The 20187-nt window shown below is 46.7% G+C and overlaps 1 protein-coding gene across 2 annotated transcripts; it reads right to left on the bottom strand.

Moving 5' to 3' along the window:
• Positions 1-960: 960 nt before the first annotated feature.
• LOC132083896 (protein argonaute-4) lies at positions 961-15993 on the bottom strand. 2 transcript variants are annotated; one of them, XM_059488860.1, is made up of 18 exons: positions 15875-15993; positions 13193-13358; positions 12423-12543; positions 11272-11453; positions 10738-10874; positions 10525-10659; positions 10273-10360; positions 9684-9831; positions 9489-9608; positions 9149-9277; positions 8887-9020; positions 8231-8415; positions 7826-7985; positions 6547-6862; positions 5828-5962; positions 4963-5064; positions 4549-4748; positions 961-4457 (listed from the first exon to the last, which is right to left on the bottom strand). In XM_059488860.1, exons 1-18 carry the CDS (start codon positions 15891-15893, stop codon positions 4349-4351), a joined length of 2586 nt encoding a protein of 861 aa, XP_059344843.1. In that variant the 5' UTR covers positions 15894-15993; the 3' UTR covers positions 961-4348. The 2 variants fall into 2 exon arrangements, with proteins under 2 accessions (XP_059344843.1, XP_059344842.1); XM_059488859.1 differs by lacking the exon at positions 15875-15993 and having other exon boundaries at positions 13193-13494.
• Between the last annotated feature and the right edge of the window lie 4194 nt (positions 15994-20187).

The following is a 20187-nucleotide window of genomic DNA, read 5'->3' as shown; positions in this document are numbered from 1 at the left end:
AAATCCCGACCCTGTGTCTTGACTTTGTCAATAGCATCATAAACCTCAGGAGCATCACTCCCACAACGAGCCCAGGTGTGTGTTCCTGGCTGGCCCATTCCAGGAATTGAGGCTGTCAAAGCATTCCCATCTCGTGCTGTTCTCCCAAACCATGAGCAGCAGCTCCTGCTGTCCTGAGGCTGGAGCAGGATCCAGCTGGGATTTTGGAATTGGAGCTGCACAGACAGCAAAGTGGTGGCACAGAATCCCACACATCACTCAGCCCTGGGCTCCTGAGGTTTGGTCTTTACATCGTGTTTGGAAGACACCAGGATGAGCAAACCTTGGGGCTTGATCTCCTCAGGTTTCCCTGAGGCTGAGCAGCCTCAGGATCTGCCCTGCAAACGGAACTGACACCTAAGGCGGGGCTGCAGAAGGTGCCGGGCATTTCAGACAATCCTGTCCCGCTTTCAGTCACAGCTCCCACGCTCTGGCCTCCTCCAAAAGCTTTTCCTGTCCTTCCTGCAGTATTTATAGTGCAGTGCAGCTGGCTGAGGACACAAACCCTCACCTCACATAGAGAAGATGAAGCAGCCAACAGCTCTTGTATTTATTCACTGCATCTCTCTGATATAGAATCCCCTCTCCATGCAGGTACAGTCAATGAACACCAAATTTCCTCTATAAACTTTATAAAAACAGACCCATTCTGAACCACATCCCTGGGGTTTGCAATTTCAGCTTCCTGTAGGATCCTGGGACATGTCACCCATAGGTATTTCTTTAACTTGCTAACTCTTAATGCATCAGATATAGATATATTGTGGTAATGAGTTCCACAGGTGACACGTTGTGTACAAGTTTTAATTAAAAGTTAAATAGTTTAAGACATTTGTTTACAGGCAACAGTATTGGTTGCTCACTCTGTACATTGCATTTATTGGACAGCAATAAGGAAAAACAGAACATTTGGCACGAGAATGCCAATTTTTTTTTTATTATTATTATTATTTTTGGACACATGAACACAAAATATCCCTGCAGGCTAAAAAAAAAAAATACAATGCAATTGTACACAACCAGCATCTTATCTTGACACAGGGCTGTGAGCCCCAGGACAGTTTAGAAAGTACCTCGTATTGCTAGAGACATACATCCAGTCCAAAGTTAATAAAATACCATTTGAAACATTACAAGTCTAACAATATAGAAACCAAAAAATTACATCAGAAGTCAAACTGAACAAATGCAAACATTTTACATTGAAGTTGCAGCCTCTAGACATAGAAATATGAAAATGTCAATAGCAAGGTCTAAGAAAATCTGTGATATTTAGTGCAAGATCTTTCCTCCAGTGCACAGGGAAAGAGCCTTGCAGTGGATCGGGATCAGGATGGATCCAATGCCCTCTGGCCCTGCCTTCTGAAAATGAAAGCAGAGTCACTCCCTCGCTATTGAGCAAGAAAACTCCTACAGCACATCCACAAAGGGGTCGGGGCTGTCAGTGCCAGCTCTGAGCCAGGGCCCTGCCCCATCCCAAGGGCCCAGCCAGGGTGGGCACAGGGCAGCCCCTGCACCTCCCTGTGGATGGAGCTGCCAGCAACACAAGAGCCAGACTGCTGGAGACAGGCTAACTAGGGATTGCCAGAGCTTGTTCAGAGCTCAGCAGGGACAAAGCAAGCAGAAATGGGTGAAAACAGGATTTCTGCCCCCTCCCCCCAGTTTTTTTTAATATTTTTTAATATATATATATCAACCACCCCCTTCCCCAACTCCTTGAACTTTGCTACATTTAAAATCTTTCACACCACAGAGCTAAACAGTGGCCAACAGGCTTTATTTATAAAAAAAAAACCAAAAAAAACCCCAAAAAACAAAAATCAAAACACCCTAAAACTACAGCTACAGAATGCACATCTTCCCATTGATTGACACATGCAGAACGAGTCACTCAGGCCCACAGGGCTCACTCAGGTCCTCAAGTCCTCCAGACTTGGGCTCAGACCTGCCTAGGGCAGCACTGCTGCAACTTGGATCCTGAACTTCAGTGCTTTCCCCCCAAAACTCCAGCCCTGGGCCCGGGGTGGGCTCACACCAGCCCCACTCGGGTGCTGGCCCAGGGCTCACCAGGGGCTGATGCTCCACCTGGTCTGAGGTTAAATATCCAGTCACAGGCAAACCAAGGAGAGGCTCTCTCTTCCCTCAGTCTCAACCAGGAATGCTTGGCACTGGACAATTAATTGGTGATAAAAGTTCATTTTTTTATGCACCCTTGTTAAACCAGCCCCATTCCTAGTGCACAAACTCAAATCAGGGATCTTGGATCCTACCACCTCCAACAGGTGCTCAGGTGCTTTTCAAGGTGCCAAAGTTCTCCGTGTGTGTTGGGTCAGTCAGAGTTCACTCTAAAAAGGGTTTTTGTGTCTTCTCCCTGAACGAGTACTGAGAAAAGCAGCGGTCAGTCTCCCACCCACATGTCCTGATTTTGTTACACAAGTGAGGTATTCTTTAAAAAAAAAGTTAAAAACCGTAAAAGAATCTTTTTTGTTTTTTCAATCTAAACCTGTCCTGGCACGTGCCAGGAGCAGGGTTCACTTCAGTCCCATTTTCAACAGAAATGAAAAGAGGTTAAACTTAATTTATGAGACGTACTACTGGCAAGGAGGTTGTAAAACTGTTTGAAGATGTTCAGTGTACTCTGGTACAACTGAAAACAACAGCATTTAGAAATGTAAACTTTCATTTATTTACAAGCTTAAAGACTGAAGGAAATAGCATTTCCTATTGCTGAAATTTGGAGGGGGCTGGTTCCTAAGCTTTGGGACAGCAGACAACTTAGCAGCAAACCCCACACAAGTATCAGAGACCACAGTGCAATCCTTGGGCTCCTCAAACTCCTCCTCAGTTTAGGAATAAGCTTTAATCTGCACTAACTCAGGTATACAGTAAGGAATCTAGTCTTAAATTACTACGTTCATGGATTACAGGAATGCCAGGGAAACCAGGTCCCTGTTCTGGATTACAGGTTGCAGCTGAAAAAAGCCAAGCAGATTAAAAACCCTAATTTCTAGGCTGGGACAGAATCAGCATTTGAGACTCACACGGGTTCAACATGCTGTAAATGCAATTGTGTGGGCAACCCAGATTCCCAGGAAAAAAAAAACAGTTCAAAATGCTGGTACAAGTCCTCAGGTTGCCTGTCACACAATACATTTCAACTGCACACGTTGGCCTTTCCTACACGGAACACCCAGTTTCCAAGCTTATAAAAAATGTTGTAGACAGGACACCAACAGTGAATATAAAACAGTTAAAAATAATTCTTAAAAAAAGCATGGAAATGTGTCTTTTCTAATTTGTTTCAGAAACTGCCAAATTGTGTGTTCAGAAAACGACACGAGAATGTTGGTTAAACTCATGCACAATCCTCAGCTAGAAAATTACACTGTTTGGGGGGGCTTAAAAAACAAAGATTTATTGCCAAAGTTAAACCTTCTATGAGAAAAAAGTTTTAAAATCACTTAGATTTATCAAACCACACAGCAGCATAAAGTGGGCACTTTTGTAAAAGTTTGCAAAATACCTAAAAGCTAATTTTTTTTTTTTGTTTTATCATTTTTAGAGGGGGGAAATGATGGTTCAGTACTTGTTACGATACCATGGCAGTATTATTTATAACCATTATCATTAAAATCTACTGACAGGCATCACTATTGGTTATATTACACATTCACAGAACAAGAACCACCTATTAACTCGCAGTATAGTGCAATTGCTTTGCAGCCCAAGTCTGCAGAGATTAAAAAGATAATTAGTAAAACTGACAAAAAACTGCAATACCTGTGAAAGTTATGTTTGTTAAAAGGCATTTACAGTAGTGAAGTCTAAAATCTCCATAAAAAAATCTATGGCCCCACACGACAGAAGGATTACAGCGAGCTGGATAAAACATTTTGCCATCACATCATACTCACGAAGCAGGGCACGGAGACAGAGCAGCAGTCACCGTCAGCTCATGGGATGAGGAGAACTGAAAAAAACCACAGCTAGCAAAAGATTTGATAGAAACCTTTCGTGCCAAGTCCTTGAAAAATTTCAGGATGATCGGCCTTTGCGCTTTTGAGGTAAAAATTCAGTCCAATGCATCAGAAAAGACAAGTCTATGGATTTCTAGTACAGAAAACAATGAAACAAATGGCTCAATTGTGTTGGTGCATCAGACGTTGCAGTGAAGAACAAATTCAGTGCGACTGTCCGGAGCTGCTGGTAGTGGGCAGTCCAAAATCCCCCGGCCCTGGATAGAGCAGGAGGCTTCCAAACACTTCAGGACTGCATGGGTAGTTGTTTTGCCTCATCTTCCCAGGTGCTCTCAAGCGAAATACATGGTGTGCTGGGTGTCGTGGTGGATCTGCACGGCCTTGGCCAGCGCCTGCGGATCGCGGCCGTTGCTCTGCCCCGACACGTGGCTGCCCTCAGCGCTGTGAGCAGACACACACCATCAACGACTGGGACAAGCAGCACAGCCCAGATTCACTACCTGCTCACCAGGATGATGAGGCCATTCCTTACCTGTCGTGATCCTTGTCCACAAGATGGTACCTGGCCCGAAATGCCACCAGCCGGGCGTAGTAGGCGGGCGCGGGGATGGAGACGGAGCGGGTGCAGCGCACGTACGTGTGGCACAGCTGGTACGTCAGCAGCTGCAGCTCGTCTGCTGTGAAACAATTGTCATCCCACAACACCTGGTAGTGGGAGGGCCGGCTGGTTCCCTGCAGAGAACAGGTGAGCAGTCAGCTGGAGAGCAACAGCAAGGACAGAGGTGGTACCTGCAGGCTGCACCTTCCAGCAGGCACTGAGGAGTCAGTGCCAAGCGGGCACCGACACACTCTGAGTCTGCCAAGCAACAAACAGAAGTGATTTTTCCCATGGGGACAACTACAAGGATTTAGTCACACAGCCTGAGTGCAGCAGAGCTGACATTACCTGAATTCCTGCATGGCTACAGAGGTAAAAGTCAAATTCAGAAGGATGTGTGATGGTGCTGTCCACAGTAGTGCCTGCTGGTACGTTGCCACTTTTACCCACCTAGTGAAAAAGGTTTATTATTAGTCCATGGGCTTTTTTGGAAGTGACCCCAAAATGCTTTCAAAGATAGGCTCTATTGAAAGCTGCTGGAGAAATTACTGCTCAGAAAGGTGAAAATATATTAAGGTCGTTTACACAGGAGGAATGAAAATGTTCTCTGTGAATTCATTTTTAGAAACTTCGCCAAATTCAGCTGGTGTGTCATCAGAGGAAAATAAAACCCTTGCCAGCACCATTAAAACTGCAGAGTGGGATAAAGCCTACACAAGTAATTCAGGATCTGAAAATGCAGGTTCCTGAGATAAATTTATTTCATACCCTTGTTTGCTCTCACACCCTGGAGATCTGGGTTTTTAAGCCAACCTCAGATCAAGTTCTTCCCTAAAGAAGGTTCCTCAGCTGGCCTGTGGATTTGTACCACAGGCACATCTTAGATGCACCTGGAGACAGAACAGGGAACAGAGTGAACAGCCAGGTCAGCTCATCATCAGGAATCCTGGACTATAAAAACCAGGATACATCTCCAGGTACACAAATACTGGGATACTGAGCACACCTATTCCAAAAGAGGGAACAAGCTGTTCCATCTGATGCAGAGCAATAAAAAAAAGGAGGAACTGGTTATTTTGGTAGAGAAAGCCTGCTACCACTCAGTACTACTGCTGCTTTACAGCTTTAGTGGGCAAGATAGATCCCACCCCACTGAATCAAACAATCCCCCTTTCCTGTGCCACCACCTACCCCTCATGGAGTCAGTACTTGCCCTTTCAGTTTTGTCAGCACAGAACAGCCTGGTGTGATGCCTCTTCTGCACAACAATGTAGGTTATTCCAGGTCTATAATCTTCCTCCAAACTAATGCAGGCCTTCCTGATGGCGATCAGCTCTGGCCAAGCTACCTACAAGCAGAAGATTTAACTACTGTGTGATGAATTCAGTAGGTATTTGATTATTTTTTTTAACCTGTGTACAAATGCTGCATGATAAGGACATGATCAGACTGGTAAATTGTGCTTGCCCAGGACAATTCACTTAATTTTTAATAATTAAGTGAATTGTTTTTAATTTTTAACATAATGTTTCCAATAACAAATATAACCTACATAAATACAAATGCTGCATGGTAAGGGACACGAGCAGACTGGTAAATTGTGCTTGCCAAGGACAATTCACTTAATTTTTAATAATTTAAGTGAATTCTTTTTAATTTTTAACATAATGTTTCCAATAACAAATATAACCTACATAAATACAAATGCTGCATGGTAAGGGACACGAGCAGACTGGTAAATTGTGCTTGCCCAGGACAATTCACTTAATTTTTAATAATTAAGTGAACTGTTTTTAATTCTTAACATAATGTTTCCAATAACAAATATAATCCACATAAATAAATATATTTTTTCAACAGCCAATCCCTTATAATCCACATAACTATATATCAATCCCTTTTTATAAGCAAGAAAAAATTATCAGGCAATACCTGTTTCATCTGTCCTTCCGACACTCCCCCTCTGTAGTAAATGATCCTGGTGGGCTTGAAGCGAGTGGATTTGTAGAACTGGATGAGCAGCTCCCGGACCATGTTGGTGAGGTCCTGGATCACCTCCTGGCTGTAGAGCAGCTCCTGGGAGGTCTCCTGGCGCGAGGTCTGCACGCGCACCGTGGCGCAGTAGCGGCTGGGGTGCCCGTCCATGCTGCCCACCACGGCCGCGATCGACGGCTTCTTCCCGTCCCCGGCCGGAGGGTGAGTCACGTCTGCTCCCAGAAAGATCACCGGCTGCTGGAACACCGAGGGCCTGTTGGGTAAGAGTGGGTTTATTAGTTAGAATCAATGAATTCCAGAAGGGTTTGGATTGGAAAAGGCCTTAAAGCACAGCCAGTTTCACCCACTCCACCCCAACCTTGGTGGCTCCAAGCCCTGTCCAACCTGGCTTTGAACAGCTCCAGGGATGGGGCAGCTACTCCGGGCAACCTGTGCCAGGGCCTCACCATCCTCACAGGGAAACATTCCTTCCTAATCTCTAATCTAGATGTACTCTCTTTCAGTTTGAAGCCATTACTACAGTCCCTCTCTGGCCTCCTTGTTGGTCCCTTCAGATACTTGTTGTTGTGAAGGTTGTTTTCACCCAACCTTCTCTTCTCCATCCTCCAACTTCCTCACCCTGACTTGAAAGGAGAGGTGGCCTCTTATCAACTCACAACAATAAATAACAACAGTAAAAAGAAAGAGGGCCAGGAACAAAAAAACATTAAAGCTGAGGAAGGTGCATCCAAAGCACTGAACAGAACTAAAACCTGTGAGAGTCTTTAAGGGCAAAATTCTTCTCTGCCTTCGGCACTTACAGTCCAGAAAGAACAGAAAGTGACAAGGACAGGATCAAAGGCAGACCAAGTTACAAGCATTGATTCCAAGTCACTCCTCCTCACTCCTTCTCTTTCAATTTGGACGTAAACACAGGATGCTATTGGAGGTGGCAAGAGGAAAAGGAACACTGAGTGAGGCCAAAGGCAGGAAAGAGACAGGAAAAAAACCTTGGTGAGTTTGGTGGCTCTGAGTGCTGGATGGCTCTGACTCCCCTTGGCTCAGGGCTTACTGGGAACACTCCAAATGCACACATATCCTCCACTGTCCACTCCAGACTGTGGGAATTTCTAAAGTATGTTTTATTTTGAAAAGTATCATTTTAGCAAACACAACAAAACAACACCACTTTCCTTGACAATGCAGACATTACAAAGAGCTTTTGATTGAATCTCACCTTTGATGAGGTACCAGCACATTGTTGATTCCTCCAAGCTTGGCATTAATCTTCAGACAGAGGTTGGACAGCGTTTGTGGAGAGGTTTTGACCACATTCTTTACCTGAACACACTGTGTGGCCATGCCTAGAAGAGTATCTCCAACCCGCTTGACTTCAGCTGTGACAGAAAACAAGGCAGTGGTTCCTGCTTGCTCTTATTTTTTTCAAATGTTACTCTAATTCAGATCCTTGAAACTTCACTGACAAATGTTCAGTTTGCTCTTTGGTAATACACAACTTCTCCAACCAGGCCTGACAAACCAACTCCAATCTTTTTAAAGAGAACCCATCTCCTCCTCTGCCTCCTCCCTGCCACCCACTTGCAGTACAACTCCTGATCACTCTACAGCCCCTTCTCCATACCATACACAGGTGTCTTCCCAGGCAGAATCACCACAATGAGCTGCAGGCCCACATAAGTCAGCTTTAAGTGTTTGAACATGGGCTCCACGCTGTCTGCACCCTGGGCGTACTTGCAGAAGCAGGGCTGGCCCTGGATGGGCATCCCGGCGTCCTTGGAGATCTTGCGCAGCTGGTCTGTGAAACTCCTGAAACAGAAGTGGATTTGTTCTGGCCTTCTCACCATGGCTCACTCATCAGTTTTATCAGCCAGATCTACACTGATTCTGCTGTTTCACAGCACTACAGTAACTGTTTTTTAGCAATTCTATTCCCAGCAGGAGCTCACTAATATGACTCTAATCCTCTCTGAGGAAGGTCATCAGCCACTGTAGTTTTACAAGCCTTACAGAAATAGACATTTGAGATAAACATCCTGAGGCAGACTCCCAAATTAATACTGATGCTCTGGTAAATTTTCACTTATCCACCTAATTTATCTGAGCATTATTGCAACCATGACTTTTACCAATCAGTGGTTCACAGAACCTCTTTCCTTAGGATTCTGTAGAGTAATTTGAAGGGCAGGGGAAAACAAATTTTTACTACACATCACCTTTCAGAAACATGAGAAAAATACACCTTGAAATAGAATCCTAAATAAATAGGAAAATACTTACTTCAGCAAGTCTTCCCTGCATTGTTTTTGAGGAGCAAAACAGGCAACAGCCCAGACTTTAATCTCAATGCCAGCATAGAACTGTTTCCCTCTCATGTCCCACACGCCCTGGTTTGGTGTGGCCACAGTCTTGTTCTAGGGAAAAACCAAAGGCAAATTACAAATCAAGTGCTGCTCCATTTTGACTGTAGCCCATCAGACAAAACACCTCATGAATTTCAATAACCTCAGGATAAGGAGTTTTACAAGACATGGAAACTCACCCTGCCTCCATACTGCAGCATTGGGGCTGGCAGAACTCTGCCTGTCAGCTCTGTCATTTCGTTATGGACAACAATTCCAAACTCCTTCAGATAGGGATCAGGCCCACCAACCATACTGTTACTCTTCACCTGGGGACAAGACAAATACTGATGTCACCACACTAAAGCTTCAGGTGACTCTTTGTCATCAACAGCCTTTCTGTCTAGAAGGATTTGTTTTAACCAAAACAGATTTTTTAACTTCTCTCTTTGTCATGCTGCTCAACATCACCTGCTCCAATGCTCTGGAAAAGCCACGAGAAGTGACAAACACAGAGTGTGCAGCTGGAAAAACACTCACCAGTCTGCTGATCTCCTCCTGCCTGTCTGGGGCAGACCTGGCTGTTGCTTTTATCATGGTCGAGGTCTGATTGTCTGTCAGCTTCTTGATGCACCTCTGGCCTGCCACGATGTTACACACCTGCACAGGGAGGGGACAGGTGCTGTGACACTGTTTAACAGAGGACACCCCACAGTGCAGGACTCAGATCCTTACCTCCAGTGGCAGGTATGTGTGTTTCTGCTCCTGTCCCACTTGGAGACAGGGCAGGTGAGGGTATTTCAGCTGCAGACTGTACTTCTGCTTAAAATACTGAGCTACTGTGCACTCCATGGCCTGCCCATTCTCCAGCTGCAGAGGGAACCTAGAAATGACATTTGTTCTGGTTAAACTTTATCAGATTTTTTTAAGGTATGAAAAACCTATTCCAGACTACCTTTAACAAATCTCTATTTTCCTTACTTACTGAATCTCTCTTTTATGAAAAGATTTTAGAATATATACTGAATTTCTTGTATCTTAGCTATTTTAAAAAGAGGAGCTTTTGATAACTGTATTTAAAAGCCAGGATATAGCTCAGTTTTCCTGGGTTGAAAGAAATAGTAGTCAAAAAAAAGTAAAGAAAAAAGTAGTCAAAACCCACACTATTCCTCATCTCCACTAAGACTAAACATTCCTGTAAAGCCACACAGCTGCTTCACCTCCAGAATCAACTATTCCTGCATAAAAAATACATCAAATATAATCCAGATATATTGAATAGGTTGAAGATTTTAAGAACTGTCAGGCAGTGCTTGACACATACGTCTGGTGGCTGGCTGGTCGCCGGGTAACGTTGCAAACTCGGTATTTCCTCTTCATCTGGCCACAGTGGGTCACCTCTACTTTAAGACCTGAAAACCCAACAGAAAATAAATTCAGGGAAAGGAATCACCTTTGAAGAGGATGAAGGCAAAAAGGAACAGCCAGTTCTCCGTGTGCAGTGCAAATTTTCATTACAACATATTAAGAGCAGGTTTCAGTATTTTCTTGCAGCAGCTTTAGGACAAGCTTTTACCTCTGATTTCTTTGGTAAACTTGACACGCTGGGAGTCTGTCAGAGGTTTGCTTTGTTCACTGATGTTCTGGATGTCCAAGACCTCACACATGAACTCAATGATAGGCTGGGCACGGTAGAAAGCAGTCGCTGACACTAAAATAAAAAGACAGGACAATGAACTGGGAAGCACAAAGAACTCTGTTCATGAGTGAGACAGAATCTCCTACACACCATCAATGTTGAGCATCATGTTCCACATGGCAGGACGGACAGACTGGTGGAAGCCAAACCAGACCTCCCTGCCCCCTCCCAGGGGGTGGTAATAACCTTCAGGAGGGGAGAAAAAGGAGCGACCCACAGGGGTGTACCTGGGAAAAATAAGAAAATTAATACTCTGATCATTTATTCCTGATATACTTTTTAAATTCACACCTATAGTGTTTAAAACATGTTATTATTACAGCATGTTATAACTGTCAGAGCTGACTTATGGCAAGAACACAAAGACTTTTCTGAAAGGGCAGCTGGAAAGGCTACAGCAAATTCCTGTTAGAAACATGACCAGCAGACACAAGTCTAGTTCAGATCACATTTCCCTATTCTAGTGCAAATTTGTAAGGCAGGTGTTGAATTACATGGCTGTATCCCTCATCCCTTCTACCACAGGAGTGCAATGGGCAGCAGAGCAGCAGCAAGGAATGACAAACACAAAGGTTAGGATGGATAGAAGACATACCCAGTCAGGAAGGCCCCACAAGTACCCACCTCATGGAGGGAAGGTGCCGTGTGATTACATCCAGTGCCTGTACAGAATCTTCAGGCACTTCATTCAAGTGCCCTGCCAGAGCTTCCAGCAGCATCTGAAGGCTGACAACTGACACCCACTGAATGGAAACCTTAAATGTCTGGTCCTTCCCCTCTCCTGGAAGTGTAACCTCCATATCCACCTGCCACAGGCACAAGAAAATTAAGTACAAGCTTTTGTTATGGATTGCAGACAGACACAACCCTCAGCAATGGTACAGTTTTCTCCTAGGCATCCTTTGATTCTGTATTTTTGATTATTAGTTTGTGTAATGACCTTAAAATATTACAACTGCCTCCCTCAGGACTTTGAAAGTTTGTCATTTATTCATCTGAGACACTGCACTGAAGTATCTTTAAATGTAAATTTTCAGCAGTGATTAGTATGGTGACATCAAAGCTCTGGAGAACAGTGAGTCATTTTTTTAAGTCAGCCAATTAATAGCAAGATGTTTTGTGAACCAAATGGGAAGGCAAGAAAACCTTTTGGTCATAATGGAGACTCACTGAGAGACACAAATCTCAGAGTTCTGGCAGAGCACTTGGGATGATTGTCACACCCCACAGCCCAGAGGGTAACTGTGAACTCATCCTGGACATCCTCCAAGGCACAACAATGACCAGATCCCTTGGGAGATCAGTAGATGGGGGGAAGTTTTGTTTAGAGCTGGGGTGCACAGGCAAGGCAGGAACAGCTGATATCTGGGTGTTCCAGGAAAACAAGGACATATCTCCACAGCACAACCAAACCCAACCAGAGTCATCATCAGCTACAATGACTTTATCAGTCAGCAACAGAACAAGGGTCAGAACAGGGAAAAGGGAAGTTCCCACCAGGCTGAAAGAAAAATAATCTCCTTGCAGCTCTAAGAGCAAAATGTAGTTCTCATGTCTTGTGATATTCTGTAGCTGAAGAAGCAGGAATTGGAAACCCAAAGACACAAACTGCAGTAAAACACCAGTGAGCTCCTCGAGTCCCTGACTGGTCCTGTCTGTCATTTCCAAGACTACACCAACAGGTGCGACAGTATTTTGGGTTTATCTCAATAAAAGAACACTTTTCAAACGACACTGTAACAGTTTTCCTGTGGAAAAGTTAAAGCAACACTTACTCTGTCCCTGCCAATGGGTAAGGGGTGTGCTGTGTACATGTTCCTCTTCCCATCATAGCCAGGCTGCCGATCCCCAAATATCTGCATCTTGAAGTGCCTCACCATCGTGTCCACCACCTCCCTAGGCAGTGATTCATTAAGAGGAAGAACAGAAAATTCAGTAATAATCTTACACAATTTAAATTTTTTTTTTCATTTTTTCTTAAAGGAGAAAGATATGAGAAACAGTAATGCACAAAACACCCCTAGGTCACACCAGAAGCTGTGAATGTCACCTCCAGGTTAAGACATCCACGTATGGCACACACAGTGTCTGTACAGGTATCTGTGCTGTCAGCAGAGCTGCAGCCAAAACAAGCAGAGGAAGATGTTCTCCAAAACATCCTGGAGATGTTCTTACACAGGAGCCTTGGGGTGGGTGGGAGCACTCTGTGGATTGATCCATGTGTGGACTCCAAAATCTACAAGCTGAAATGCCTCCCCTCAGCTGCTACACTTGTTTGTGTAACAGACTGTGGAACAATTACCAGGGACATTGACTTGTAGACTGTAAAATAAAACCAGCTGGAGGTCAATGCTCAGTACATTTCCCAGAGCCTTCCAGATTACAGGCCAATTTCAAGAATATTACAGTTCACTGAAAAACAACTGCTGACCACAGTACAAACACAACCAGGCCTTCAGCAGATGGAGAATTCCTAGGATGCAAGGCTTCCTTACATCAGGCATATACACTTAATTTAAACCAATAAACCTTTATTAACTCCTACCTGTTGACTCTTCGGGGGCGTTTCTCTGGTTTGATATCCACATCATAGTGATAAACATCAATCTTGGGGATCTGAACCTGGAAGTGGTTGGCCAGGAGCCGGATGGGTTTGCCAACAGTGCCCAGGCCTGGGCGACGGGGAGGCTGGAAAAGGCTGGTTGGGGGCCCTGGAAAGTCAAATAAATGTGTGTGAGATGTGATGGGCACTCCACGCACCATTTGACTGGCCAGGAAGAAATCTTAAAGCTTTTTGAGGCTGCAAAGAGAGGTGTTCAAAGAGGCTCAGCCTTTCAGCTGCTCAGAACTTCAAGGTAAAAAATGTGTTCCCTAAAGCATGTAGAGGTAGGTGCCATAAATCATTCTTAAAATTTTAGTGGCATTTATTCATGACAGTGGTTAAAAGCTTCAGAGAGAGAACTGCATTCCCTTCCTGAGAGGGAATGCAACCATACAGATATTATGTATTTTCATTTAATGCAAAGAGAAATACATCCCCACCTCCATCTCTAAAACAAACAGCCACAAAAGCCACACTTTGTCATTGTTTTCACTACAGGCTTAAAGTTCAGACGTCAATGATCCAATTTAAAACTCCAATGTAAAGACAGGAGTGAGAAAAGGTTCAGGCTTTCCTCTAAGTAGAAGGATAAGGGAGAAAGCATTAGACAGGTATGGACTCTTGGAGACATGGAGATATTTTATTGGGACAAAAGAAGAGCTTCAGGAACAGATCTAAGGAGGAAATTATGAGAGGCCTGGAAGCATTGCTCACATGCAAGCTGGTCACTAGGGAAGCCTTTAGTTACCCTCCTCAAAGTGCTAAGATCTGAGATACCACGTTAACGAGATTAAACTGACTATTTTTTAAATCGATCAGAGCCTCAGCTGACACTGCACATAAAGCAAATGACATTGGTATATTTTCATGGGTTTGTCTGTATCTGAGCAAGGCTCAGTGTGATCAAAGTGTCTTCCCTCTGCTGTAGAGTAGCAAAGGAGAGGGCAAGCACTCTCACTAGAATGCAATAATAAACCTATCATAAAACTCAGGGCAAATTTAGCATTATAACCTGACAGCATCCATGTAAGACAAAATCTCAGAGTTTGTACCAGGAGAAAGGAGAGGTAGGTGACTCCTATTTGGGTACACTTCAGGGTGCAGCAATAAACTTTAACACAACCATAAACTAAAGCCAGGACCAGATCCCAGGAGATTCCACACTGGATTTAAAAGCCATCCATTGGCTACTGCATTACAAATGAAATCACCACCCTAAGGACACCAGCCCTGGGATATTTTTAAGCAGAGGGAACACAGAGCATGTAAGCTCTGAAGCCCACAGCTCTGCAGAGGGGACAGACACCCCACAGGACACATTCCTGGCCCCACACCCACCTCAAGGATCATGCTCACTCATGGTCAGACCTGTTGTGGGGTACAGTTAGTGTTTAAAAAAAGTTACAGTCTGTTGTTTAAAAAAACTACAGCTGTCTTGACAAGCGTGAATCATTGAGGGCAATCAAAGTTTGCTGTGCTTATTTGGATACGAGAGATGATCCATTAATCCCATGCTAATTAGTCTGAAGGAAGTGCAGGCACTGACCTCCTGCAAGAGATTAAATGACAACTATATTTACCTATTTTCCTCCCTTGGTACTGACAAGTTCTGCAAACACGCACACCAACGCTGCCCTCTGTTTTGACCACAGGAAATAAAACTTACATCTCCTTCTTCCTAAAGTTATTTCTCAAAGGATTCTAGAGAATCAGCTACAAACTGCTCTCCCATCTGAAGCCAGGCTGCTCTGGCATCACAGGATTTTCATTTGATCAGCCTGACTAGGGCTCTATGTGCTGTTATATTTTAATTTCTCTTACTCTACAACCATTATAAACTAAGCACCTCAACCGAATTGCTTCAGACAGGAAGCAGTTTTCAAAACTGAAAGAGAATCTGCTTCTCCAGCTGGAACTCAGGGAGGCCAGGATACATCACACACTTACAGCAGGCTCTGAGTCAGCCCTCACTACCTCAAACTCTGGATTCTTCTGGAATTGCACCTTTGTGTCAATAAACGTTTCCTATCGCACCAAAATTAACATCACTTCGCTTTTTACCAATCCTTTGAATGGGAACTTGATGGGTCAGGTGTACAGGCCACTGAGGGCTAGAAATACATCCCGCAGGCATTTGATAGGAGAATAATCACGGAATAGGACACAAGCAGGAAAGCAGCACATGCAAAAACCCACCAGCATTTAAGCGAAGTTTGTTAAAGAAATAAACACCCCTATTTTCAGACAGCATCACCTTAAACTCTCAGCAATAGCTCAATGTCAAATACAAAACTTATCACTGCACAGGTTGCAGGGCGCGCATCGCTGTGACACCACAGCCCTGTCCCCGTCCCCTCGCTGTCGCTGTCCCGCTGCAGCCCCGTCCCGTTCACCCCGGCGAGGTCGAGCCGCGTCCCCCGGTGGCCCCGGCAGCAGCGGGGCCGTGCGGGCATCCGCAACCCCCACGCAAAGTTTGCGACCCGCAGCGGCTCCTGGGCACCGGGCACTGCCGGCGGCTCCGAGCGGGCCCCGCTGTGCCGGGGAGCCCCGCCGGGCCCGCGGCCTCCTTCCCCCGCTGTCACGGCCCGACAGGCCGCGGCCCCCGCGCCCCCCCCGCGCTCTCACCGGGTCCCAGCGCCTCCATGGCGGCGGTGGCGGCCTCGCTGCTCTCGCCGCCGGCCCCGCCGCCCGCCCCGGGCCCCGCCGCCGGCCCCGCCGCCGCCGCGTAGCGCTTGATCTCGGGAATATTGGCGGCGGGGTGGGGGTCCGGCGCGGACACGGGGGCGGCGGGGCGGGAGGCGGCGGCGGCCGAGGAGGAGGATGAGGAGGAGGCAGCGGGGGCGCGGCGGGGAGCGCTCCCCGCGTTCCGCTTCCCCGAGCGGCGGCGCGAACAATCCCCGCGCTGCGCCCCCGCCGAGCCCGCGCGCGCCCCCGCCGCCGCCAGCACGCGCCCGAGCGCGCTCCCGGGACGGGGATGAGGAGGAGGAGGAGGAGGAAGAGGAGGAAAAGGAGGAGGAGAAGGGAGGGAGGAAGAGGCCGCTCCGCGCTGCCCGGCGCCGCCGGCTCGCGCACGCGCGCCGCCCCCCCACCGCCCGCGGGAGCGCGCACGCCGCCCGCGCGACCCCGCAGCCGCAACAGGTGCCGGGTGTGAATCACGGAATCCCGGAATATTCCGGGTTCCAAGGGACCCTGGAGATCGCCCAGTCCCAACCCCCTGCCAAGGCAGGGGCACCCGAGCAGGTGACAGGGACGCGGCCAGGTGCGGTTGGAATGTCTCCGGATGGGGACACCACGCCCTCCCTGGACACCTGTTCAGTGCTCGCCCACCCTCAACATAACCAAGTTCTTCCTCATGTTAGGGTGAAACACTGTGGTTTTGGTTATGGCCATTGCTCCTCATCCTGCTCCTGCGCACCAGCGAAATGATCCTTTTCAGTGGTGCCCAGCAACAGGGTGAGGAGCAATGGCCATAAACTAAAACACTTCCTCAGTATAAGGATGAACTCTCCATGAGGGTGGCCGAGCACTGGAACAGGATGCCCGGGGAGATTATGAAGTCTCCCTGTCCAGAGAAATTCCAAACTCACCTGGATGCATTCCTGTGTCACCTGCTCTGGGTGACCCTGCCTTGGCAGGTGCATTGGCCTGGATGATCTGCAGAGGTCTCCTCCAACCCCAACATTTTTGTGATTTGGTGAAAAGAGTCTGGCACCATTCTCTTGGTACCTGCCTTTCAGATATTGGTGTGGATTGATGGGGTCCCTTCTCCAGAATAATCAGGCCCAGCTCCCACAGTCTCTCCTGATCCCCCATCATCTTTGTGGCCTCTGCTGGACCCCCTCCAGTATCTCCTTGTCTTTCTTGTCCTGAGGAGCCCAGAACTGGACACAGCACTCCAGATGTCCCTCACTAGGGCTGGGTGTCAGGATTTCCTCTGCTGGCTCTTCCCAGGGTGCATCTCATGCATGTGGCCCTTCCAGAGCTGCCTCAGTAGAGGTGAGAGCTGCTGCCCCTTGGGCACCAGGAAGGAGGGAATTGTCTGTCTGTACCTCCCTGTTCTGTACCAAAACCCAACACCTGTTTGCAGGTTTAATAATTAACCCAGAACTCCAGCACGCTCTGTGCCAGCCAGCCTGATGGTGCCTGCCTGCCCACAGCGGTGCTGCTCCAGCTTCACCCGTCCTCCACTGCTCCCCAAAACCAGGCAATTCTCCCTGCTCAATTGATGACACCCTGAATAACTCCCAGCACCAGCTAAACAGCCTCAGTGGGGTTTAAAACACACGACTGTCAGAATTCAGGACATCCCTCTGGCTGTCCTGGATTGCCAGGGGGCTCAGAGACCCTGGCACAGAGCCCAAGACCCCTGTGACTTCGATTATGACCCATGGAAAAAGTTACCAACCTTATTTGAGGATCTGCAAGCCATGAAAGTCTAAGCAGAATAATAATCAGTTTGTCACGGGATGAAAAATATCTTTTTGGGGTTTTTAGAATGGGGGTTCAGGGGGCAAGATGGAGGAATCTGGGCATGTCCAGCCTTTTTCCTTCTTCTTCTTGGCCTCCATCTTCTGCTGTGATGGTGGCACTTTTGGATTGGTTTAGAGTAGAAGCTCACTGTCTAACATAGGTGATAAATATTGGAAAGTTATTGTAAATATTGTACATATAGTTTTTAGTGTAAAAAGATAACAACACTGCCCTGAGGGTGGCCAGAGTGCCTTTGACTGTCCTGCTGAGTGGACCTCGACAGGCCAGGAGAAAGAATTTTATAGATAAGAAACAATAAACAACTTGAGACCAAGAACTGAAGAGCTCTGACTCCTTCTTCAACTGCTGGGCTGGGAAAAGAGAATTTTTAACACATCTTGGGGTCACTGTGAGCAGCTAAAGCCTCAAGAGCTGACAAAACAGGATTTGCACAAGACAGGTGACCACAGCAGTGACCAGAGCTGTGACCAGCAGCCCTTGAGGTGCTCTGTGGGTACAGAATGGCTGAGGATCCACGAGAGCTGGAGATCCACGAGGGCTGGAGATCCATGAGGGCTGGAGATCCATGAGGGCTGGAGATCCACGAGAGCTGGAGATCCACGAGAGCTGGAGATCCACGAGGGCTGGAGATCCATGAGGGCTGGAGATCCACAAGTGGCTGGAAATCCACAAGGGCTGGAGATCCATCAGTGGCTGGAGATCCACAAGGGCTGGAGATCCACAAATGGCTGGAGATCCACAAGTGGCTGGGGATTCACCAGTGGCTGGGGATCCACCAGTGGCTGGAGATCCACCAGTGGCTGGGGATTCATCAGTGGCTGGAGATCCATGAGTGGCTGGAGATCCACAAGGGCTGGAGATCCACAAGTGGCTGGAGATCCACCAATGGCTGGAGATCCACCAGTGGCTGGAGATCCACCAGTGGCTGGAGATCCATCAGTGGCTGGAGATCCACAAGGGCTGGAGATCCACCAATGGCTGGAGATCCACAAGGGCTGGAGATCCACCAATGGCTGGAGATCCACCAGTGGCTGGGGATTCATCAGTTGCTGGAGATCCATGAGTGGCTGGAGATCCACAAGGGCTGGAGATCCACAAGTGGCTGGAGATCCACCAATGGCTGGAGATCCACCAGTGGCTGGAGATCCACCAGTGGCTGGAGATCCATCAGTGGCTGGAGATCCACAAGGGCTGGAGATCCACCAATGGCTGGAGATCCACCAGTGGCTGGGGATTCATCAGTGGCTGGAGATCCATGAGTGGCTGGAGATCCACAAGGGCTGGAGATCCACAAGTGGCTGGAGATCCACCAATGGCTGGAGATCCACCAGTGGCTGGGGATTCATCAGTGGCTGGAGATCCACCAGTGGCTGGCACAACCTTGGACACCACCCAGGAGCTGCCTGGGAACCCATGGTGTCCCACTGACCAGGGTGTTCAGCTCCTGGGGACAACTTTACCGTGGCCATGTCCCCTTATCCTCACAGACAATAAATTTGTCCTCTGTTAAAGAGACAACACTTCCAGCCATGTGTCATTAATAAAAAGCCCAGGGAGTTTTTGCCTTTTTAAGCAGTTTATGCTGTTTTAGCGAGCTGCTCCCTTGTGCACCTCCTGGGTTCTGTTTAACCAACAGCTCCCTGCTGACTCACCAGAAAATCAGAAGTCAAAACATTTTATAAATAATAAATGCTGAGTCCACTTTATTTGCCTTTTTTAACCTGTGGGGCTGATATTTTCCAAGTTGAAACATCAAAATCTATTTTAAAATGAAATGAAATCTGAGATTCTCACATAGATCTGAGATTCTCTCATAATTCCCTGACAGCAGGGGATGAACACCTGAGGAAAAAACCAGTTTTACCAGACCAGTAACAAACTCCACAACATCTGGCAACATTTCCATGCTATTATTCATCATATCTATGTATAAAAAACATGTAAAAAACACAGATAGTACTTTCAAAAAACCCACCAAAGATACAATCTCTGTCTCCAGAAATCTGCAATCCTAAGGCTCAGTCCTGTAAGATGTTGAGTGTGATAACTAAAGCCTTTACTCACTGCATTATAAATTCAATTAACTTGATAAATATTACACACATAGTGAGACATCCCCACTGCCACAGCAGTCAGAACCCCATTTCTCTATATTAACCCAGCCTTATCTTGAAAACAGCCACATTTCCAGGGTCAAGGCTGGATTTGGGAATGACAGATCAGAGTTATGACAGGATTATCTCTGAGGATTTCCTTCTAAACACCTCATCTGCCACAAGCTGAGGAAAGAGTATGTTGTTTAGTAGAAAACAGACTCCTAAACTAGCTTTTATAACATAAATGTCTTAACACGGGGCTTGATCCAGTGCTAAAACTCTGTGTGGCATTTAGAACCTCCTTCATGGCAAACATTTTACCTGTTCCATGGCTGCCTCTGTGTGCCAGGT

Source organism: Ammospiza nelsoni, chromosome 25, assembly GCF_027579445.1.
Source record: "Ammospiza nelsoni isolate bAmmNel1 chromosome 25, bAmmNel1.pri, whole genome shotgun sequence".
Classification (NCBI taxonomy): Eukaryota; Metazoa; Chordata; class Aves; order Passeriformes; family Passerellidae; genus Ammospiza; species Ammospiza nelsoni.
This window is presented reverse-complemented; position numbering and strand designations above follow the sequence as displayed.

Excerpts from the sequence above, each read along its gene's own strand:
- LOC132083896 (XM_059488859.1), bottom strand. The coding sequence starts at position 13,410 with ATGGTGCGTGGAGTGCCCATCACATCTCACACACATTTATTTGACTTT. Across the intron at positions 9,609-9,683 it reads ACACATACCTGCCACTGGAG|GTGTGTAACATCGTGGCAGG; the intron begins GTAAGGATCTGA and ends CTCCCTGTGCAG. Across the intron at positions 4,458-4,548 it reads GTGGACAAGGATCACGACAG|CGCTGAGGGCAGCCACGTGT; the intron begins GTAAGGAATGGC and ends GTCTGCTCACAG.